The 25,294-nt window shown below is 42.3% G+C and overlaps 1 protein-coding gene across 1 annotated transcript; it reads left to right on the top strand.

Annotated features, from left to right (window-relative positions):
• Positions 1 to 9,140: 9,140 nt before the first annotated feature.
• Positions 9,141 to 12,928, top strand: LOC147975165 (protein FAR1-RELATED SEQUENCE 5-like). Its single transcript, XM_087520302.1, has 5 exons — positions 9,141 to 9,293; positions 10,253 to 10,315; positions 11,083 to 11,576; positions 11,681 to 12,063; positions 12,609 to 12,928. Exons 1-5 carry the CDS (start codon positions 9,141 to 9,143, stop codon positions 12,926 to 12,928), a joined length of 1,413 nt encoding a protein of 470 aa, XP_087376428.1.
• Positions 12,929 to 25,294: the final 12,366 nt, after the last annotated feature.

Here is a 25,294-nt window from a genome sequence, read left to right as displayed (position 1 = left end):
TTGCAATATGAATCTTGATAATGATGGGACTGAATATGATCCACCTTTACCTAGAAGGAGTTCCAAAAATTCTGAATCTTTTGATCTTGATGCTAAATTTGTGTAACACCCATGATGCGGCTGTATCTCCCACGTGTCGAAGCACGACTTAGAGGCATAACCGCATTGTAGGCAATGTCGCAAGAGGGGTAATCTTTACACATCCCATGTACTGAATAAGAAAAGAGGTACATAGTTGGCTTACAATCGCCATGTCACACAATAGCATAAATATAGCATTACAATCATCCAGATACAATCAAGGTCCGACTACGGAACCAAAATAAAGACAACCCCACATGCATAAGATCCCCAATAGCCCCAACTGGGCTCCACTAATGATCGTCTGGAAAGGAAACATAGTATCGTCCTGAGTCCTCATCGAACTCCCACTTGAGCTCAGTCGCATCTCCTGGAACGGTATCATCGGCACCTGCATCTGGTTTTGGAAGTAATCTGTGAGTCACGGGGACTCAGCAATCTCACACCCTCGTGATCAAGACTATTTAAGCTTATGGGTAGGTAAAAGGTATGAGGTGGAGCTGCAGCAAGCACTAGCATATATGGTGGCTAACATACACAAATGAGAGCGAGAAGAGAAGGCAAGGCATGGTCGAGAAACTATGATCAAGAAGTGATCCTAGAAATACATACGTTCAAGCATAACACAAGACCGTGTTCTCTTTGCCTAAAAATAGTATTGATTCATGGAACAAGTGCAAAGATGCTTTATCTCTAAGTATTTTCCTCCTACTAAGATCATCTCTCTTAGAAACGATATTATGAACTTTAAGCAACTTGATCATGAACATGTTGCACAAGCTTGAGAGAGAATGAAATTAATGATACGTAATTGCCCTACTCGTGGTTTAAATTTATGGATGATTATATAAATTTTTTATGCCAGATTGAATTTTGCTTCTCGAAATCTTTTAGACTCGGCTGCGGGAGTCACTTTTATGAAAATCACTTTAGGAGAAGCTACTAAACTCCTAGATAATATTATGGTTAATTATTCTCAATGGCATACTGAAAGATCTACTAATAAAAAGGTGCATGCGATAGAAGAAATTAATGTTTTGAGTGGAAAGATGCAGGAAATTATGAAATTATTTGCTAATAAGAGTGTTTCTTCTGATCCTAATGATATGCCCTTGTCTACTTTGATTGAAAATAATAATGGATCTATGGATGTGAACTTTGTTGGTAGGAACAATTTTGGTAACAATGCGTATAGAGGAAATTTCAATCCTAGGCCTTATCCTAGTAATCCCTCTAATAATTATGGTAATTCCTACAACAATTCTTATGGAAATTATAATAAGATGCCCTCTGATTTTGAATCTAATGTTAAAGAATTTATTACTTTGCAAAAGAATTTTAATGCTATGATTGAAGAAAAATTGCTTAAGGTTGATGATTTGGCTAGGAACGTTGATAGAATTGCTCTTGATGTTGATTCTTTGAAACTTAGATATATTCCACCTAAGCATGATATCAATGAGTCTCTCAAAGCCATGAGAATTTCCATTGATGAGTGCAAAGAAAGAACCGCTAGGATGCGTGCTAAGAAAGATGCCTTTATAAAAGCGTGTTCTTCTAGTTCCTATGAAAATAATGATGAAGATCTAAAAGTTATTGATGTGTCCCCTATTAAATCTTTGTTTTGCAATATGAATCTTGATAATGATGGGACTGAATATGATCCACCTTTACCTAGAAGGAGTTCCAAAAATTCTGAATCTTTTGATCTTGATGCTAAATTTGTGTAACACCCACGATGCGGCTATATCTCCCACGTGTCGAAGCACGACTTAGAGGCATAACCGCATTGTAGGCAATGTCGCAAGAGGGGTAATCTTTACACATCCCATGTACTGAATAAGAAAAGAGGTACATAGTTGGCTTACAATCGCCATGTCACACAATAGCATAAATATAGCATTACAATCATCCAGATACAATCAAGGTCCGACTACGGAACCAAAATAAAGACAACCCCACATGCATAAGATCCCCAATCGCCCCAACTGGGCTCCACTACTGATCGTCTGGAAAGGAAACATAGTATCGTCCTGAGTCCTCATCGAACTCCCACTTGAGCTCAGTCGCATCTCCTGGAACGGTATCATCGGCACCTGCATCTGGTTTTGGAAGTAATCTGTGAGTCACGGGGACTCAGCAATCTCACACCCTCGTGATCAAGACTATTTAAGCTTATGGGTAGGTAAAAGGTATGAGGTGGAGCTGCAGCAAGCACTAGCATATATGGTGGCTAACATACGCAAATGAGAGCGAGAAGAGAAGGCAAGGCACGGTCGAGAAACTATGATCAAAAAGTGATCCTAGAAATACTTACGTTCAAGCATAACACGAGATCGTGTTGTCTTCCCGGACTCTGCCGAAAAGAGACCATCACGGTTACACACGCTGTTGATCCATTTTAATTAAGTTAAGTTTCATATTTTCTACAACCGGATATTAACAAATTCCCATGTGCCCATAACCGCGGGCACGGCTTTCGAAAGATCAAATCCCTGCAGGGGTGTCCCAAATTATCCCATCACAAGCTCTCACAGTCAACGAAGGATATTCCTTCTCCCAGGACGACCCAATCAGACTCGGAATCCCGGTTACAAGACATCTCGACAATGGTAAAACTAAACCAGCAAAGCCGCCCGAATGTGCCGACAAATCCCGATAGGAGCTGCACATATCTCGTTCTCAGGGCACACCGGATGAGCACTCCATACAACTAAAACCAAACCTCGAGTTTCCCCGAGGGGGCGCTGCAAAGGGCTCTAGTTTGGACCGACACTCAGAGGAGCACTAGCCCGGGGGTTTAAAATAAAGATGACTCTTGAGTCCGCGGAACCCAAGGGAAAAAAGGCTAGGTGGAGAATGGTAAAGCCAAGGTTGGGCCTTGCTGGATGAGTTTTATTCAAGGCGAACTGTCAAGGGGTTCCCATTATAACCCAACCATGTAAGGAACGCAAAATCAAGGAACATAACACCGGTATGACGAAAACTAGGGCGGCAAGAGTGGAACAAAACACCAGGCATAAGGCCGAGCCTTCCACCCTTTACCAAGTGTATAGATGCATTAAAGTAGACAAGATATAATAGTGATATCCCAACAATAAACATGTTCCAACAAGGAACAAACTCCAATCTTCACCTGCAACTAGCAACGCTATAAGAGGGGCTGAGCAAAGCGGTAACATAGCCAAACAACGGTTTGCTAGGACAAGGTGGGTTAGAGGTTTGACATGGCAATATGGGAGGCATGATAAAGCATGTGGTAGGTATCGTAGCATAGGCATAGCAATAGAGCGAGCATCTAGCAAGCAAAGATAGAAGTGATTTCGAGGGTATGGTCATCTTGCCTGCAAAGTTCTCCGAGTTGACGTAAGCTTGATCCTCGTAAACGTACTCAATGGATTCCTCGATCACGTACTCATCTCCCGGCTCTATCCAAAGCAAGAACACAAGCAAAGGGAACCATGATCAACCACGGTGCAATGCGCAAGCAACATGATGCAAAACATGGCATGGTATGCGAGATGTGATATGTAATGCATATGCGTGCTTTGGAAAGGAAAGATTGAACCAGGCCTCAACTTGGCAAACCAAGAGGGTCAATGGAAAGATGAGTTGATATCGGTCGAAATCGATATAAAGATCACCAGAATCGGATGCACGGTTTGCAAATGGCAAGCAAAACAATAGTGGCACCAATCTGCGATTAACAGCACGATGCCATCTAAATGCATCAAGAGAAATAAGCTACTGCACTCTAACATAGCAAAAAAGCACATGGCAGTGATCCAATCAAGATGCTTGACAAAAGATGAACACTGAGCTACGGCTAATTCACACAATAGCAGGTTCAAACAAGCATGCTAAAAGTGCAAAAGATATCAGGTTCACAGACTTTGTGAAAATAACATGATGTCAGGATTTAACATCAGGAAGCAATGTTTAGAGCAAGATAACAACATGCTACAGGAACATATCATGGCAAACCAAGGCATGGCATGAAGCTACTCAAAGCATATAACAAAAGTCCCTTACTGACCATAAGCCAAAAGGGATCAGAAAATACAAAGGCAACCATGTAAACATAGCAAGTTTCGTTAACAGATTCAGACTTAACAGAAAACTGGAACATGGCAAAAACAGAGTTACGTAGGCATGTTTGCGAGCTCGATGCACTCACCACAAGGAATTGCATGACAAACTAAGCATGCACCCAGCAAGAAGACATGATCAATAAGCTAACCATGGCAAGAACACCCTCATAGCATGCATGGAACAGCTACAACAACCTCGGCAAAATTGATTAACACATAAACAATCTGCCAGGAACATTTTATAGCAAAAGTAGAGCAAGATTGAGTCATGCTAGGGTACTCCATAATTGCAAACAAAGACATGGATGGATAGAGCACAACAATATCTCAAAATCATCCTTACTGAACATGCTCAAAATAGGCATGGATCACTCTATAGCAACAAGAATACATGGCATAAAAATATCATCAGGGAAATGACTTAGAACACAAATATATGGCATAAACCCCTGTAAAGATGGCATGGCATATAACAAAACACATGTAGGGCTCAAGTTCATAAGAGGCACACATTAAACATGTCAAAAATGACAAATGTCCATATTCTGTTAAGAAACAGAAACTAACATTACATAGCACTCTTGCAACAACATTTAGGGCATCAAGATGAACTCAAATGAACATGGTGCAATGGAATGAAATGAAGTGCACATCCAGGCGAACAATTTGATATGCTACACGCCCAAAACGGAGTTACGGGTGCAAAGTTATGACAAGATGAAGAATGCTAAAAAAATATTGGGGACTTAGGGCAAAACGAGATCAGACCTAATTTCAGATCTGGATCTGAGGCACGCTTCACGAGGTTCAACGGAGCTCCTCGCCGGAGTTGATGGAGCGGTGGCCGGAGTCGGTGGACTGGCCGGATCCGGCGTGGAGGAGGGAGATGGCCGGAGCCGGAGACGGTGAACGGCGCGAGGCGGCGCGAGGCGGCGGACGGCGAGCGGTGACCCGGCGAGCTGATGGCGGCCAGCGATGGCGGCGGTGGCCGGCAGCGAAGGAGGCGGCGAGGCGGCCCGGTAGGAGACGAACCGGGCGGCGGGGGCGAGCCGGGTAGGCGACGGCGGCGCGCGGGCCGGGAGGGCCCCACCTGGGCGCCGGCGGGCCGGCGCGCGGGTCGGACAGCGAAGTGGGCGCGGCGCCCCGACGAATGGCGTGATGACACGTGGCAGTGGAGAGGGGGGCGGACATGTCCGGCCGATGGGGAAGAAGCGTCCGACGGCGGCGGGGAAGAAAAATTAGGGTTCATCCGCAAATTTCGGGGGGGATGCACCTACTTATAGATAGAAGGAGCTAGGAGACTGCAAATTCAGCACGGTTTTTGGCCACGCTATCGTGATTGAACGACTGAGAGGATGGAGGGGATTTAGGTGGGTTTTGGGCCACTTTGGAGAGGTGTTGGGCTGCAACACACACGAGGCTTTTTCGGTTCCTCGGTTAACCGTTGGAGTATCAAACGAAGTCCAAATGGCATGAAACTTGACAGACGGTCTACCGGTAGTATACCAAGGCCGCTTGGCAAGTCTCGGTCCAATCCGAGAACGCTTAACACCCGTACACGAAAAGAGGCAAAATGGGACGTCGGAGGACATAGGAGCGCTGGAATGCAAAATGGACAACGGGGAAAATGCTCGGATGCATGAGACGAACACGTATGCAAATGTGATGCACATGATGACATGATATGAGATGCATGACAAGAAAAAATGCAAAATGAAGACGAAACCCAACAACGAGGAATATCATAACTTAGTGCTGAAAATGGCGAGAGTTGGACAAATATGGCAAGTTACATATGGGGCGTTACAATTTGATAAAAGTGGGATTGAAGTAATTAAAACCCTAGATGTTGCTAAACCCACTATTATGGATTTCAAGGAATTTAACTATGAAAATTACTCTTTGATTGATTGTATTTCCTTGTTGCAATTCGTGCTAAATTCTCCTCACGCTTATAGTCAAAATAAAGCGTTTACTAAACATATCGTTGATGCCTTGATGCAATCTTATGAAGAAAAACTTGAATTGGAAGTTTCTATCCCTAGAAAACTTTATGATGAGTGGGAACCAACTATTAAAATTAAAATTAAAGATCATGAATGCTATGCCTTATGTGATTTGGGTGCTAGTGTTTCCACGATTCCAAAGACTTTGTTTGATTTGTTAGGTTTCCGTGATTCTGATAATTGCTCTCTAAACTTGCACCTTGCGGATTCCACTATTAAGAAACCTATGGGAAGAATTAATGATGTTCTTATTGTTGCAAATAGGAATTATGTGCCCGTAGATTTTATTGTTCTTGACATAGATTGCAATCCTTTATGTCCTACTATTCTTGGTAGACCTTTCCTTAGAACGATTGGTGCAATTATTGATATGAAGGAAGGAAATATTAGATTCCAATTTCCATTAAGGAAAGGCATGGAACACTTTCCTAGAAAGAAAATTAAACTACCTTATGAATCTATTAGGAGAGCCACTTATGGATTGCCTACCAAAGATGGCAATACCTAGATCTATTCTTGCTTGTTATGCCTAGCTAGGGGCGTTAAACGATAGCGCTTGTTGGGAGGTAACCCAATTTTATTTTTATTTCTTGCTTTTTGCTCCTGTTTAGTAATAAATAAATTATCTAGCCTCTGTTTTGGTTGTGTTTTTTGTGTTTAATTAGTGTTTGTGCCAAGTAGAACCATTGGGAAGACTTGGGGAAAGTCTTGTTGAACTTGCTGTAAAAAACAGAAACTTTAGCGCTCAGGAGAACTGCTGTCATTTTTATTTGGAAAGTGTTATTTAGTTAATTCTTTTTGAAGATGATTAATATATAAATTCCTCACGTCCAGACATTTATTTTAGAATTTTTGGGGTTCCATATCTTGCGCTAGCTACAGATTACTACAGACTGTTCTGTTTTTGACAGATTCTGTTTTTCGTGTGTTGTTTGCTTATTTTGATGAATCAATGGGTAGTAAAATAATTTATGAACCACAGAGAAGTTGTAATATAGTAGGTATAACACCCATATAAATAAATAATGAGTTCATTACAGTACCTTGAAGTGGTCTTTTGTTTTCTTTCGCTAACAGAGCTCATGAGATTTTCTACTTTAAGTTTTGTGTTGTGAAGTTTTCAAGTTATGGGTAAAGATTTGATGGATTATGGAACAAGGAGTGGCAAGAGCCTAAGCTTGGGGATGCCCATGGCTCCCCCAATATAATCTAAGTACACCTAAAATCCAAAGCTTGGGGATGCCCCGGAAGGCATCCCCTCTTTCGTCTACTTCTATCGGTAACTTTACTTGGAGCTATATTTTTATTCGCCACATGATATGTGTTTTGCTTGGAGCGTCTTGTGTTATTTGAGTCTTTGCTTGTTAGTTTACCACAATCATCCTTGCTGTACACACCTTTTTAGAGAGCCATACATGATTTGGAATTTGTTAGAATACTCTATGTGCTTCGCTTATATCTTTTGAGTTGTATAATTTTGCTCTAGTGCTTCACTTATATCTTTTAGAGCACGGTGGTGGATTTTTTTATAGAAACTATTGATATCTCATGCTTCACTTATATTATTTTGAGAGTATTAATAGCATGGTAATTTGCTTAAAATCCTAATATGCTTGGTATGCAAGATTAATAATAAAACTTTCTTATGAGTGTGTTGAATACTAAGAGAAGTTTGATGCTTGATGATTGTTTTGAGACATGGAGGTAATAATATCAAAGTCGTGCTAGTTGAGTAGTTGTGAAATTGAGAAATACTTGTCTTGAGGTTTGCAAGTCCCGTAGCATGCACGTATGGTAAACATCATGCAACAAATTTGAAACATGAGGTGTTATTTTATTGTCTTCCTTATGAGTGGCGGTCGGGGACGAGCGATGGTCTTTTCCTACCAATCTATCCCCCTAGGAGCATGCGCGTAGTACCGAGGTTTTTGATGACTTGTAGATTTTTGCAATAAGTATGTGAGTTCTTTATGACTAATGTTGAGTCCATGGATTATATGCACTCTCACCCTTCCATCCTTGCTAGCCTCTTTGGTACCGCGCATTGCCCTTTCTCACATTGAGAGTTGGTGCAAACTTCGCCGGTGCATCCAAACCCCGTGATATGATACACTCTTTCACACATAAACCTCCTTATATCTTCCTCAAAACAGCCAACATACCTACCTATTATGGCATTTCCATAGCCATTCCGAGATATATTGCCATGCAATTTTCCATCATTCCGTTCATCATGACACATTCATCATTGTCATATTGCTTAGCATGGTCATGTAGTTGACATAGTATTTGTGGCAAAGCCACCGTTCATAATTCTTTCATACATGTCTCTCTTGGTCCATTGCATATCCCGGTACACCGCTGGAGGCATTCATATAGAGTCATCTTTGTTCTAGTATCGAGTTCTAATCATTGAGTTCTAAATAAATAGAAGTGTGATGATCATCATTTTCTAGAGCATTGTCCCAAGTGAGGAATATATATATATATATATATATATATATATATATATATATATATATATATAGGACAGCACTATTCTAATCCCAGGATTAGAATAGTTATTTGGATCACAGCAGCCCCTATATAGGGCCCGACAGGGCCCTCCTGAACTTCCCTGAACTGCCCGGCCCGACCCGAGTCGCCCCGACAGGATCCCACCCGATCTGAGACGCCTCAACAGGATCCACCTGATCCCCTCTATCCCGAGCCGCCCCAGCCCCCCTCCTCGCCGCTCCTCCCCTCCTGGTCGCCGATCTTCGTCGGAACCGCCGCCTCCTCCCCGTCTACAGCTCCTGGCCGGCCGGATCCGCCGCCTCCCCTCCTTCCCCAACTCCTGGCCGGCTGGGTCCGCCGCCTCCCCTCCGTCTCCAGCTCCTGGCCGGCCACCGGCGCGGGTGAGCGAGCGACGGCGGACGCCGGCGCGAGGGAGCCCGCGTCGCCTGGACGCGACAAAGCCGCCATGGACTTCAGGAAGCTGCATCCTCGTCCCATCGCCACCACCCGAAGCCTTGGTAGACCAGATGATGGGCCTGATGCAAGCTACAGCGAGCGGTGCGACCAACGGAGCAACTCCTCCGCGGAGGCGGCATCTGTCGCGCCCTCAAATTCAGCGGCAACAACACATGAACTTCCTCCCAATTTTGCCTTCTTCTTCAATCTTTCCTTCTCTGACCTTCTTGCTTCATACAGATGAACTTCGCGCCCTCTGCAAGACATGGATTGCCATGGAATTCCACTCATACCTCCAGAACGAATTGTTCTCAAGGTGGCCTATCAGCTGCTGGAAAAAGGTTGGCCGAACTTATAGCCAGGGTATGGTTGAACTTCTTCCTTCCTTCGGTTTGTTATTTGCTTATAGCTATGTGAAGTTCAGGTGGTGTGTGAGCATCAGTCCAGGCTACAAAAGCTATTTTAAAATCTGCCTCCTTACAACCATGTGAACTTCTGGTAGTGTATGAGCCTCAGTCCAGGCTAGAAAATAGCATTGTAAAATTTGCCTGCCTGCTTACAGGCATGTGAAGTTCAGGTAGTATGTGAACCTCAGTCCAGGCTACAACCACTATAAAATTTTCCTCCATTCACATTCACATGTGGAAAAGCCATGTGAAGTTCAACTAGTAAGTGTGCTAGAGTTCAGGTTGGTATGTGTCTAGTTCTGTGCAAAAAAAATAAAAGGAAAATAGAACATGCATGTGATATGACAGGAAGGTCAGGTTGGTATGCACTAGCAGTCCAACCATTCAAAAACTTCATGAAGGTTCAGGTTTTTTAACTGTAGACAGTATTTCCCCTTTGCAAAACAAGAAGTTCAGGTTGTGGAGAGTGCTAAGTTCAGGTACATATAAGTAATCAAATATTGTAGAATTAAAAAACATGGTGTGAAGTTCATTCTGTGAAGGGTGCTCAGTTCAAGTACAAAGGCATCGGCAGATGCTCAGCTCAGTGCATAGTGTGATGGCTCTCACCACTTTTATATGAGAAGTTCAGGCTGTGAATAATGCTAAGTTCAGTTACAAAGGTATATGCAGATATAACTTGTGTGCTAATAGACATTTTTTTCTTTTATGTCAGCAAGACGAGAGACACATGAAGAAGCTTAGAAGTTCCCAGCAGCAAGTACACAGTCCAAAGCCTGTACGCGTTGCACCACCCCCTCAATGGGTCACACCTCAAACGCACCAACAGCATTACCAACCTACTCCAGACCAAAAATGGATGACACCCGAAACACACGGATACTTCCAAGATGCTGGGCCACAGCCCTATCCGCACAGGTTTGCGCCTCCACCTGATTGGGTGATGCCGGAAATCCCCCGCGGATTCTTTGTATCCACCAGCAGACTCCCAAGCATGCCGATGGAGGAGGGGGTTAGCTCAAGTCCTGCATGTAACTCTGGAGGTTATCCTGGTGTGCCTCATCAATGCCAAAGCGAAGCAACTAAACCGGATCCCAGGACAAATCCAACAACAACACACACACGGAGGAGAGTGATCTGCACACTACCACCGTTTGATCCTCCTGCTGCTGCTACAGGTCAGAATTCTACGGGGCATAAGGTCAGAATTCACAAAACAAAAGAGCAAACCAAGACCAGGATTACAATACCTCCACAACCACCTCAAGCAAAAAGGACGCAAACAAGAGAGAGGCCATCTTCAGCCCTCCTTCCTCCTCGTGATCCACTGCTACATCCTGCTATGATTACTCCACCATGCCCCATCCCAGAGGGACATCAGCCGACACCACCGGAGTTGCGATCATACACGCACGTAAGTGAAACAACAAATACTTACATACGCATCTTGTATTATCAGCACATTTTCTGCTCCCTCCAGGATAACAAGTTCATAAACTGCATTTTAAGGTGCTGTTTGGATTAATTTTTTTTCTTTTTCTGCAGACGCCAGATCTACCGGATTATCTAATACCAAGACTAAAGATGCGATTCAAAGATGTAGAGAAAGCAAGGGAATTTTATAACAGATACGCCAGACACGCTGGTTTTGGAATCAGGAAGACGGGTGGAAATGACAACCACAAGTATTTTGTTTGCGCCTTCCAAGGGATACACACATCTTCTGTTTCAGAGGCCAACAGGAAGCGAAACAAAACATCACAGAGGACGGGCTGTAATGCAAGAATGAGGGTGAAGGTGCAGGAGGATGGCACATGCGTGGCAGTGGACATTGAGTACAATCATAATCACGAGCTCATGCAAACTGATGACATGCTGGTATTTTTGCACTCACACAAGAATTATGACCCCACTATTTTGGAGTACGCAAAGCTCCTGCAGTACCATGATGTCAAGCACACAACAATCATGTCCATGCTATCTGAAAATGAAGATGGAAGCTACTTCCTAAGCATGAACGGACGAGACCTGCTAAACCAGTAAGTATTCAAACACCCACATACTGCAATGTAAAATAGCATCCTAGCTCACAACCCTTTGCTAGCAAAAAATAAACAAATGCATGTTTGCATGTGATTTGCAGGAAAGCCATGAATGCAAGGAAAGATGATTTGGATGATGTATTGAAAATTGTTTCATTCTTCAAAGACATGAAGGCAATAAATGATGAGTTTTTCTATGACATCCAAGTGGACAAGGACAAGTCAATTAAAAACATTTTCTGGTCCAATGCAAGCTGCCGAGGAGCCTATCAAGACTTCGGCGATTGCGTAACATTCGACACGACTTACAAGACCAACAGATTTCATATGCCCCTGGGAGTGTTTGTTGGAACAAACCATCACTTGCAGTCAACGATATTTGCTGTTGCCCTGATAAGAGACGAAGATGCAAAGTCATTCAAGTGGTTGTTCGATACATTTCTACGGTGCATGAACAACAAGCACCCAACTTGCATTCTAACAGGTGAGTTCAAAAAAAACTCCTCAAGTTTCATCATCTTTTCAGTCTATGGGTCTGTGTTGGTTGGGTACATTGATTTTGTCTGAAAATAATGTAAAGAATGCAGTTCAACCATTGTAAGCACAAAAGTCCAACTAGCAGTACGAGAAAGCAAAATTATCTGTCACATGTTTACAAAAAATTAGTTATGAATTTGAAGTTCAAATACATGAATCATAGAAGTTCAAGGACAAATCTGTAAGATAAATATATGTAGCATGTTCAGAAAAATATAGTTATTTACGTGAAGTTCAAGCACTGCTACCACAGAAGTTCAACAACAATGCTTTAAGAAAAATTTTGATTGCGACACTACTAGTTTGTCCTACTACTAACTGTGAAGTTCAAGCACTGATACCAAAGAAGTTCAGCAACGCTGCTGTAAAGAAAAAATACATGTGACATTCTTAGATACCATACTGCCAAGATGTGTAGTTCAAGTACTTGTACAACATAAGTTCACCATCAGTACAAAAAAAGAATCAAGTTTCATTTTTTAATTCATGCAGACCAATGCCCATCGATGGTGAAAGCTATACCACAATCATTTCCAAACACCGTCCACAAGCTATGCCGTTGGCACATCATGAAGAAGTACAGGGAATACCTCGCGTTGCTGTACAAAAAGTATAAAACATTCAAAGAGGAGTTCACGGCTATATTAAACTGGCCACTGATGCCAATGGAGTTTGAAGATGCCTGGGCTAAAATCGTGCACAAATACAACCTGGAGAACGACCAGATGATGATGCAGCTCTGGAGTGATAGGAAGATGTGGATTTCAGCATATTACAAGACCATTTTCTGTGCTAGAATGACTTCCACATAAAGAAGCGAGAGCATGAACCACGTGCTAAAGAAAGGGTTTGTCAAGGGGACCCAGAACCTACACAAGTTTGCTAGGCGGGTCAATGCTTGCATACAAACTCAGATGCAGAAGGAGAACGAGCAAACAATGACCAGCATGGTATAATCACAAGTACAAAACACCCCCATCATGTTCTGTTTTACCTTCAACATGTGCACTTTGAATTTAAAAAAATGAAACCGATGACTCTACTTCGACTAATATCTCACTTTTTGACATGTGCAGACCAATCATGTGACAAAAACAACTTACGGCTATGAGGAAGACATGTCTATCAAGTACACGAGAGCCGTGTACACTGAGATGAGGAATAGGATGAGAAAGGCCACGCTCTTTCGCGCAAAGCATACAGCAGAGCCCACTAAGTACCTTGTGTACTACCACAACAATCCTGGTCATGATGATGAAGAAAGATTTTCCTGGTCAAAGCATGAATTCCAGGTTGTAGCTGACCTAGAGAAGGAAATATACGAGTGTGAATGCAAGCTTTGGACACACACAGGTAAGCGAAGAAACAAGATCATTAAATAGCTAGACTAGTAGTATCATATCAAAATTTATGAAACTCATTGCTGGCTCACAAACTATGTATTTTGCATTCATCATAAAAATGCAGGCCTGTTCTGCCTTCACATCATGAACATACTGGACTACATCAAGCCTGACAAATTTCCAAACAAGTATATCCTCAAACGGTACACAAAGAATACAAGATCACAACCAATCTTTGATACAAGGTACTACAACACAACCACGTCGGATGGCAGCTCAAGGCTATCAAAGCAAGACATCTTGCTGTAGCTGAATTTGATGGTTAACAAGAAAGCCATGAGATGTGATCAGCAATATGACAGAGCCTACTATGTTCTCAAGAGGCTTGTGGAAGAGCTTGATGCAATACATTTAGCAAATCAAGCGGATGCTGACGAAAGGATGGCTGAAGAGGACGCTGAAATTGAAGATGACCTTCATTATTATGCAGCTGAAATGCTCAACGCCGCCGCTGAAGCCAACCAATGCAAGCAGGGTGATGGCCAATCAATGGAGCAGCGATAGCAAGAGACGATGAAATTGCCGTTGTATTCTGAAACAAAGGGTAGGAAGAAAATTACTGCAGCAAAGAAAAGTGACAAGAGAGATCAAATGAAGGCACCACCTGCAGGAAGAGTCGCCGTGCACGATGAGAACGGAGTGCCACTTGGACACAGGAAATGCAGTGTGTGCAACCAGGTTGCGGGACACAACAAGCTGACCTGTCCAACACTATTGGAAAGAAACAATGCTGAGGAGACCAAGCAAACCAAATCTCAAAAAAAGCAGCCCAAAGTTATGGAACAAAAGAAGGGACCACACCTAAAGAAAGCAAGCAACAGACTTTGTAGCATATGCAAGGAGTATGAACCACATAATGCAAGAACATGCCCGAAGCGCGCAGATGCTGAAAAGACAAGCAAAATGCCAGAGAAGAAACAGAAAGCAAGACCTAGAGCCAACAACAATAAAGTGGTGGAAGATGAAGAGGAAGACGAAGATGAAGACACTGTCGAAGAAGAGGAAGAGGAAGTGGAATGCGACGATGAATAGGAAGACAACGATGAAGAGGAAGAGGACGATGAAGAGGAAGAGGTACATGTCAAGCAAAAACCTCTACCACCAAAGCCTAGGAGGAAAGCAAGGCTCATGAACAATTAGAATAGGTCAATTAACACAATGGAAACTTATGTCATGTCAATGTGCAGAACATTATGTCATCCCCTGGTAACATACACTGTGAAGTTCAAGTAATATTACTGCAAAAGTCCTGGTATGTTATGGCAGGAAGTGATGTGCTGGTGTTGTATTGCATGAAAGAGCAAGCAGTAATAAATTGAAAAACATACACTGTGAAGTTCAAGTAATATTACTGCAGAAGTCCTGGTATGTTATGGCAGGAAGTGATGTGCTGGTGTTGTATTGCATGAAAGAGCAAGCAGCAAATAATCATACAGTTTTGAAGTTCATGTCGGCTTACAGAAGAAGTTCTGGTATGTAAAATCGATGTAGGAAAAGAATATGCTTAAAAAATAAAGTTTCGCCGCATAAACTAAGGTTGGCAAGCCTAAGACAACGCGTTCAAATGTGAAGTTCTGCTTGGATACGTGCAGAAGTTCATGTACAATGCAACAAAGATAAAGAAATGTATGATTATTACATATCAGGACTTGAAAAAACACAAAAAAAACAAATATAGATTCTACGCAAAAGCATACATATTGGTTGGGTTGAACATTACCAATACATTACACAACACAAAATATCCTCTCCATCTGAAACCAGCAGCCCAGCCACATCTCAAAGAAGAAGTTCAAGTCTACGATCATATGTTGGGAGCCCAAAAATAAACAACACAAAAAAATCAAGCAGTTCAACCAAAACCGAAGCAGAAGTTCAGGTACATCTGTTGGGGCAAAAACATTCAACACATGGATACTGAAAAATGATGCAGTACATTGAAATTCACAAAGAAAAATCATTCTTCACACCAAATGCATTTGTCCACAATATCATAAGTAATAGTGCTGCACCTATAGATACGCAAATCACTAAAAACATTCTTGGGTTTTGGTTTTGGTAAATTGAAAAATCTGTATGAAATCAAATCTACAATGAAACTAATGCTTCGAATTCACGGGCCAAAGGACTAGATCTCTTTAGGGAGCTCTGAACACACGACTTCATTCTTCTCGCTAAAAATCAGAGTGTGCATGAACTCAGCCTTCCAGTCATCTGCAGCAGCCTGCAAACAAAGAAAGGTGAAAACGATGGTTTAGTAACGGATATCTAAAACCACAGCAGGAGCGTCTCAGCAAAAACACACAAGAATAATCAAAGGATGATGAGACAAGAACAAAGACAGAACATACTTCCACATCACCAAAATCTTCAACAATCTCATCGCCATCATACGAAGAGCTGAACTTCACGGCAAAGAAACCACAATCATTACTCTTTTGCTTCGGAACGTCTATGAAAGTCGGCCTCTTTGCAATAGTCACCCAGTTAGGCTGCTTGCTCGCCTTGTATGCAGCCTTGCCGTACACCTCCTCGAGCAACCCAACAAATCTCTTCATCTGCCGGAAATAACAAAATTAGATGAAGTCAAAAACATGTTAACCAAAATAGTTAAGTTCAGGTACATAAAAAAGCGACACTTGCATAAGATCCACCTAAACAAAATAGCAGAAGTTCAACTTCTAAATGACAGTCAGTTCAAGCAGTATTACCAAAACAGAGACAGCAACATATTTTGTCAACACAAGGCATAATAAACTTCATGTCAAACAAGAGAATGTGAAAGGAGGTTAGGCTAAGAAACACTCACGATATTTTGGCAGTCCCCGTGGAAACTCGTTCGCAACGTTTCCATATTAGCGTAAGAAAGTGAATTAAGGATGTCAATGCTCTGACGATATCTATTCACCACGTACACACTGTAGTGCACCATTGTGCCAATTGGCTTGAATAGAATCAAGAAACCTGCCAAGAATGAAAGGACCGGTGAACACAAACTATAAAAGCATATGTACTGAAGAACCGGCATGAACAAAAACTTCTTGACAAACTCAGCAAAAGGATGCACATGAAATTAAAAAAAGCAAGAATTATGAAACCCTAACTAGCTTTGCGTTAAGAAGGTCTTCTTCCTTGCGAACAAACATTGGGAGGAGACCAGCAGATTTTTTTGCATCAAACTTTGGAACTATTGCACCGAAGAAATCATACTCCAGGCAGTACTGTGCATTCACAAAAACACAATTAAAACACCTCCCAAATGCTACTACAACAAAACTAAGGCAAAAAGAAGGAGATAGGGGTGCAAAGAACTAAAACCTGTATGAAGTAGGGACTAAGTACAACCCTGTCAGCACTAGTGAATATCTCAGAGGTCTCCGGCTTATCCTTCCACAAATTTATGAGATAATCCATTATGTCTCCTTCCATCTGCTGCCCTTCACCGAAAAGCGTATAAAGGACACGTCCTGTGAGGTCAATCACATTCGCAGGGATGGTAAACATGCAGTAGCTTGTCTTGCAGAATACAAAGGGATGGTAAAAAAATATTAGAAGTTCAGATACAACAACAAACAGAAGTTCAGACACTATAACTCAAAAGGCAAGAGGAGACATAAAACAGAAGTTCAGATACTACAACAACGGCAGTTCAGACAATACAACAACAGAAGTTCAGACACTACAACTCCAAGGCAAGGGAGCGACAGATGAGGGTAACTCACTCAGAATACTTCTCCAGACCGTCTTTACTCAACACATACTGTTTCAACTTTCGGGCCTCGGATAGATGAGGGTAACTGTATTTTTTCAGGGGAGCGACAGGAGAACGCCACTTCAAAGGCAATCTTGATGCTCTCTTGGAGGAAGTTATGTTCCCAGACTCAACTACCGGTTTCCTTAAGGTGATCACAACATTCTTCCCACCTCTACCATCAACAGTACCAGCAGCACATTTAGCATTCTTCGGGTAAGCAATCTTCTCAAAATCATCATCGGACGAAATCACTTCTGCTTCGGCTGCTTCGACTGCATCAGCCTTCCTATAGCAAGGGGTTTTTGGAGTACCACGAATACCACCAACCTGCTTCCCCAACTTGGAAGGAATAAGGGTCCGAGGTCTATCATCTCCTGTCGGAGCTGTACTCATCGGTTCCTCCCTAGGCTGGTATTCCTGTGACCCGAGGAATGAGTAGTGGAAATCGGTCAGCTCCAACGGTTCCACTGTCAAAGAAAAAAGGAAGAGAAAACATCACCATTAAATACAACTAAAGTTCAGGAACATCACAATGTGCAGTCCAACTAATAAAGATGACATGGTTACTACTCAAGCTGACCTAAAAAAATTAGTTGCAGTAAAAAACTAAATGAAGTTCAGGCACAACCAGAGGCACGGTTCAAGATAAACCGATGAACTGTAAATCATTCAACTACAGCTAACAAAACCATAGAAAGGCATCATCTTTGAAGTTCAATTAGAAAAGAAAATGCTCGTGTCCATTTAAGCAAAACAAAACACACAAGCAAAATTAAAAAAGATAGAAATGAAGTTCATGTACAAAGAAAATGCTCCTCTCCTTCCGAAACCAGAAGTCCAAGTTTTAGAGAAAAATATGAAGTTCAGGTAGAGTAAAAGATGCAGTGCAGGTAAGCAGTACAAGTTCCAAAATATTTACATGTGTAGTAGCCAAACAGAGCTTGGAAGTCTGTCTCAAACAGGTTAGAAGAAGCGATTGAGTACAGCCACGTCTTCCTGATATCCCCGATATTCTCATGGGAATAATTTGCAAGAACCCCGTCATGATACGAATTAACATTCGTAAGCATGAAGAATCCGCAGTCGATACTGCCATCAAACGAAGTAAAAGAAATAGTGTTAGGATAGAAAAAGAAAGCCAATGAATTAAACACATCGCAACTTAAGTACAACTACAGTTAAACAAATGTGATAAAGAGAAAAAGTCGAACTCATACTTGTTTTGCTGCTGGGGGACATCAATCCAATCCAGAGGGAAATTGTCGATGCTAAGAGGACTGAAGGGTGTCTCACTGTTGTTGCTGGCATATTTCCAAAGCCTCTTGATGTTGTCGGTCATCTGCCGAAACAGGCGTACCGCACATTCATCTTTTGGTCCATAGTAGGAATCGAGAAGCTGGAACCTTGAATTCTTCAGGTCAAGGAATACCGACACCCAATGACCGACACCACCCATGGAAGCAGGAAGCTCAGGCGGGTCAAAAGTAGGGAAAACAACCTGAAGCATCATAAAACACACGAATCATTAAAAAATGAGAATTAATATCAGAACGATACAAAAGAAAAATAAAACAAATATTAACACAGTGGATCACACTGCAAAACTAATACAAAGGCAAAGAACAAGATATTGCATACCGAATCATGTGCATCCATGCTATCTGGACCACTCGCCATGAAGTACTTCCTCACACGGGAATCAAATTGACCTCTGAAAATACAAAAATGAGACAAACAAGTTTTAACAAAAATGGTAAGGAACAAAACAGAAAAGAAATCATTGTATGGTTGACTTACACAAACCCAATACGGCAGGATGAGTTTATCCGATCCCTGGTACTTCGCACGTAGACAGTAGAGTGCACACTCAGCTACATTAGATGTAAGCATTCCGCGAGGACCAAAAGATATTGCGACTTCTTGAACAGAAGCTTCACACTCCTTGTTTCGGAACATAATCATTTCTCTAAAACAAGTGAATAGAAAGTAAAACAAGTTCAGCAGCAGGAACTCAGGAATTTCATAACACATGTTAGCACAGAAGTTCAGCTATATCACAATAGGCAGTACAGTGCAAAAAGAGGCCAGAAGTTCAGCACCAGAGAAGCAAAAAAAAAGAAGTTCAGGTACATAGAGTTGGGAAGTTCAGGTAAGAAACAACAGGCAGTTCATAGGGGGTACATGGATGATGTAAATATTGAGCAGGCACAGAAGTTCAGCTATATAACAACAGGCAGTGCAGTACAAAAGAGGACAGAAGTTCAGCACCAGAGAAGCAAAAAAAGAAGAAGTTCAGGTACATAGAGTTGGGAAGTTCAGGTAAGAAACCATAGGCAGTTCACAGGGGGTACATGGATGATGTAAATATTGAGCAGGCACAGAAGTTCAGCTATATCACAACAGGCAGTGCAGTACAAAAGAGGCCAGAAGTTCAGCACCAGAGAAGCAAAAAAAGAAGTTCAGGTACATAGAGTTGGGAAGTTCAGGTAAGAAACCACAGGCAGTTCACAGGGGGTACATGGATGATGTAAATATTGAGTAGCTGCACTCACCTCTTGGAATGATCATTCCTAAGCCTAGTTACACTGTAATAAAAGTCATCAACCTTCTTTCGGACAACAGCAAGGTCGCTATCTGCTCACCAAAAAGAAAATAGCAATTAAAAGCAACACTCAAAGCACATAGATTCACGACAGTTTCAATTAAGACCAACATTCAAGCACAAACATTCAAAACATAAGCACATCTCAGCTGCTACATCAGAAAAGATAAAACCACAGCATCATAGACATCACAACCCATGCATTACAAACCTCCACCCACATAGAAAACAGGTTCACTTAACATTCTTTACAACCCACACGACAAACAACAAAACCAGAAGGTCAACTTAGACCACACAGGCAGTTCATAGGGGATATCATGGACTAAACCGAACAACGAAGAGGGAAGGGGATGGGGAAAGAAGAGAGAAGCATGCTCCTCTCTTCATGGATCCTTGCCTAGACCAGTGGCAGCACTGGAATGATCAACCTCCTCTCCATAGCTATCGCTTTCGGTATCTTTATCATCGTCTCTAGTAGACGTTGCAGCGTCGTCGGGAAGGACACTAGCAGCAGCTAGAGCAGCTGGAGAATCTGAAACAAGAAAAACATTTGGTTGTGCCTGTACAGCATCAACATCAACTGATGGCTCTGCTGCAGGAGACTTCTCCGGGCTTGCAACAGCACTACCACCAGTTTGTACAGCAGACTCAACATGATCTTTCTCCAAAATGGTGTCTCCATTTGTCTTGCCCTGCTCAGCATCAGAAACCTCAACGCCAATGGACGAAAAAGGTTCAGTCAGGACCACCCCGTCGGAGCAGCCGGTGCCTGAGACGGACATGTCTGCAACCTTCTCTGGAGCAACACTAACATCATCATTCTGTTGCTGCAAAAAAGAAACAAAAGGTCATTACAAAGGGCTGACTGAAGCTCATGCATAGGGGCAGCAAGTCCGTCTCAGGGGAAAACAAGACAAATGGACAAGAAAAAATGGTACCTTATTTTCACTGCCATGAACCTCAGCAAGTATTACGCCACTAGCGGGAGCAGGTTCATGCACAGGGGCAGCCTCATGCACAGGAGCAGCTTCATGCGCAGGTAAAACATCCTCCTCAACCCTAGCATCATCATCAACAGCCTACAAAAAGAAATCATGTAGAAAACAAAATACCTAATCAGCAGAAGTTCAGATTGCATAATCAGTGAAGTCAGCTATCACAACTGACATATAATGGAAGACCAAACACAGTAAACATAGCAGGTCAGATATCAAACTACTCTAAGATACAAAAGGGAACAAAAAAGGGCGAGTCATGGAAGTTCAGGTGCTGTAGCAGTTGAAGTTCAAGTTCTATAAGCAGAGAAGGTCACATAGGAACACTTGTGCTAAAAAACGGTTTACGACACATGAAATCAATAACGGTCGCCTATGACTACAAACAGTAATAACTGAAAGCTAACATTGAACATTATTGCAAAGAAATATCAAAAGCCAACATAAACAAACCTCTTTGGTACGCTCCACATGGCCTCCTTCACGACCCGAACAAACAGAATCCTGCCTCTGAATCTGTATCACAACAACACTTGCCTCATCTTCAAAAGGCTTGCAACGAGCATCCTGCATTTCCTTGAACAGCCCAACGCTAGTCCGGAGGTGGGAAGTGCTCTGACGAAGCTCTTCAAGAAATTTAGCTTCAATAGATAAGACCCCCTTCGAAGACTCAGCATCAAATCCGTGTCCGGGAGGAAGAATCCCATCAATGCGACCAAGACGCTCAGCAGTTGAAGGAACATGAGCCAACTCCCCACAAATAGTTTCAAGAAGACTGTCAATCCTAACCAGAGAAACATTGGCAGCTTCAAACAAATTCTCGGAAGAAACGCCACCTGCAGCACTCACACGAGCAAAAGAACCTCCTAGATCTACAGGGGGGCACCGGTATTAACATCCCGGGAGAATTCAAATCTTGGGGAAGTTCCACTCCCTATGCCGGCAGAACGAGGCATAGTTAGAACAGGACGTTCAATAACCCTAAAGAACACAACCTCAGCCTGTGTCTTCCACTGCATACAAAACAAAAGTCAACGCGTCAGAAAACAAATGAAGGAACATGGGAACAAAAAATATACAAGACAATACCAGAAGTTCAAGTTAAACTACATAGGAAAGAATAATGCATAGAAACACTCACAAGCAGTCTCCCAAACACCCAGTTGGCTGGGTCATCATCACCCTTCGTGACCAAATCAGCCGCAGCAAGCTCAAGAAGCTTGGCCTGATCCATGAAATTGATGCGAGGGGTCCTCAAGTCAATATTAGGCGTCTTGCCAATGATAAGGCAGTCCAGATACATCAGCAGTGGCGCGATGGCACAGCCTGTGATAGCTTTTCCTCTGCTAGTACCTTGCTGATACCTAACAACAGCACTCCGAATATCGTCAACAACCAACTAGCAGTAGTCCATGTCTGCCATGTCCTCAAACACAAGGTTCTCGGCCATTGCTGCCTCCCTAGACACTCGTGTAGACGTTCCAGGGATAACCACCTTCATGAAAACAATAAGGTAAAACACCTGCAGAGCAAGATCATCCTTCGTCTCATCCTTCACAAGTTCACCGAGGATATTCCGCAAATCCTTTGTCTTGATGTCCTCACTCCTAGCATACCCAAGCTTGCCCTTCAACCTCATAACAGCATCATCGAAACCATCATTCGAGGGACTAGGGGGGGTACGATTACCTTGAGGGAACCCAAAGAGATGGTGAATAGCATCACTTGTAATACGTATAACCTTGTTCGCCTCACCCATGTCCAAAATCATGGTTGAAGGGTCAATCCTCGTGTAGATGTTGCCCATCAAACGACGAGAAATGTTGGAATCAACCTTCAAGTCAAACACACAACCAAAACCAGCCTTGATAACCCTCGCCTTGTGCCTATCGTGTAGCATTTTCGCACACGTCTTGACCTCTCCTAGTGAGCAGCGAACCGTCTTGTTAAAATGTTTCGCCTCACCTCCTCCTTTGCCACCTTCTTCGGGCGCTTTGCCTCCTCTCTTCCTCCTCTCAGGCCGCTGCACAAGCTGATACTGAAAAAAATACATTGACAAGGAAAAAGGCAGAATAATGAGACACACAAGCTTCACCAAAAATCCACTAATGCCTACATACGCACCACATCTCAGAAGTCCAACTATGTCTACATAGGCAGTACAACCATGTATGACCAGAAGTTAACATGCTTTCAAAAATGTTGGAAATTTACAAAAGCAGAAGTTCAACCATGTATACCAAGGCAGTAATCAAACATGTATCTCAGAAGTGCAACTATGTCTACATAGGCAGTACAACCATGTATGACTAGAAGTTAACATGCTTTCAGAAATGTTGGAAATTTACAAAAGCAGAAGTTCAACCATGTATACCAAGGCAGTAATCAAACATGTATCTCAGAAGTCCAACTATGTCTACATAGGCAGTACAACCATGTATGAACACTTGTCAACATGCTTTCAAAAATGTTGGAAATTTAAAAATAAGAAGTTCAACCATTTACACTAAGGCAGTAATCAAACATGTATACAAAACAAGTTGAGCTAATTTCTTCATGTATACACCCAGAAGTCCAACTATGTACACAAAGGCAGTAATACCATAAAAGCAAAGCACGTCGGCTAATTTATTCGTCTATATTGAGATGGAACAGAAGGTCAGCTATGTACGCCAAGGCAGTGCTAAAAACAATAAAACTACAACAACAGCGACAAATGCTCTAAAAAACAGTAAACATGATACATTCATACCTGATTAGCGGCAGCATCATCATTGACGTCATCCTCGTCATCAGCATTGAAATCAGCATCATCCTTGTCCTCTGGATTAACACGAGAACGCTTCTTCACACCCTTGTTGACCTTTGCAGGTGGAACCTTGCGCTTCATGCCGCATTTCTTCCCCTTACCAGATGCACTAGCACCAAGCGGAGAAGGTGTAGGCACGGAAGTGGCAAGCACACGAGGACTACGGTGTGGCATACCACCAAGGCCTAACCCTTCATCTTCAACAACTTCTGCAGGCCTTGAAACACGTGGGCTCCTCCGAGGAGTAACTTCACCAACTACTAGCTTCCTCGCAGTAGTCTTCTTGATTTTCTTCTTAACAGGGACAACCGTGCCATCACTACCACACCGCACGTCTTCCTCAACAGGGAGCTCAGCTGCATGAACAGATCCAGGAACATCAGAACCTTTCTCAAGGCGGGCCGCCCTCTTCTTGTCAAAATTTTCTTGCTTCTTCCTCTTACGTTGGTCCTCCAGGAGAAGCTGAAAAGGCACATCCTCAGGTTGTGTGATAGGTTCAGTGCCATCAACAGACTGCGACTGCGTCTCTGACATCTGAAGAGAGCACAAAGGATCCGGAACGGAATCACAAACTTTGACTGACGGAGCCACCTCCTCAGCAGCAGCAGGGGTTTCTGATAAACCCAACTCAGATAAAACATCATTGATGGTGTTCACAGCTTCCTCCTCTGTGGACACATCTGCAAAGAACATAAAAAATCAAAGCAAAAAATAAAAAAAAGTCAGGAACAAAAACAAAAACAAACGACAAGAACAAGCTAAAAAAACATGGCTCAAAACTTTAAAATGAAAATAAAAAGGGTTTCACATACTAGGTGAAGCAAGAGCTGCAGAAGCAAGATCCTCAAGGCTTGAAAAATTCTCAAGGCTTGAAGCAACCTCGGCAATCACAATCAAACGGATAATGGGTGATTTAGCCGCATCAAATATTGGAGCATCAGTATTAACCTCTGAAGCTCCATCTTGATCGCAGGCATTTTTTTAGAACTATTCAACTCATCACCAACTACAAAAAAATGCAAGTAGAAAAGGCAGCTGGGTTCTAATGTGCAATCCTACACCAATGGGACTTCTACTTTTACAACAATGTCCAATACCCAGAAGTTCAACAATACCTAACAAAGCAGTAAAAACAAAAAACAAACTAAAAATCTACAAACTAAATATAAAAACAATCTACAGCAGAGGGGCTACTACATATATCATGAATGTCCAAAAGTTCAACGATACATAACAAAGCAGTAAAATAAAATGTGCATAACAGAAGTTCAACCAAATTTCATTACAATCAAACAATAATTAAAACAAGAAGTTCAACTATGTGACCCAAGCAAGTAGCACATAAAAAGATGTAGCATGACCACAAATAGTATTTCACAGGCAAACTAAATATCAATGCCATCAACATGATAAAAAAACAAAGATATAAACTACAAAAATGAAACATCTGGGAAGTCCAACAAAACTTGGTGACAAAGTTTCACTAGCAAAATCATCAACTACAAAGTAAGCAAACACTCTACTAACTCAAACTAATGGTAAAAAGCATACACATAACCATTACTAGAAGTTCACACTATTAAGAATGGCAGTCCAACATGAATACTAAGTG

This window comes from Triticum urartu, chromosome 4A (assembly GCF_056163025.1).
Source record: "Triticum urartu cultivar PI428250 chromosome 4A, HENAU_Tu73, whole genome shotgun sequence".
In the NCBI taxonomy this organism is placed as follows: Eukaryota; Viridiplantae; Streptophyta; class Magnoliopsida; order Poales; family Poaceae; genus Triticum; species Triticum urartu.
This window is presented reverse-complemented; position numbering and strand designations above follow the sequence as displayed.

What these genes read in the sequence shown, in the direction of transcription:
- LOC147975165 (XM_087520302.1), top strand. Translation starts at nt 9,141, where the DNA reads ATGGACTTCAGGAAGCTGCATCCTCGTCCCATCGCCACCACCCGAAGC. An exon ending in TCGCGCCCTCAAATTCAGCG is followed by an intron (nt 9,294 to 10,252) that starts GCAACAACACAT and finishes CTTTTATGTCAG; the next exon opens with CAAGACGAGAGACACATGAA. An exon ending in AAGTACACAGTCCAAAGCCT is followed by an intron (nt 10,316 to 11,082) that starts GTACGCGTTGCA and finishes CTTTTTCTGCAG; the next exon opens with ACGCCAGATCTACCGGATTA.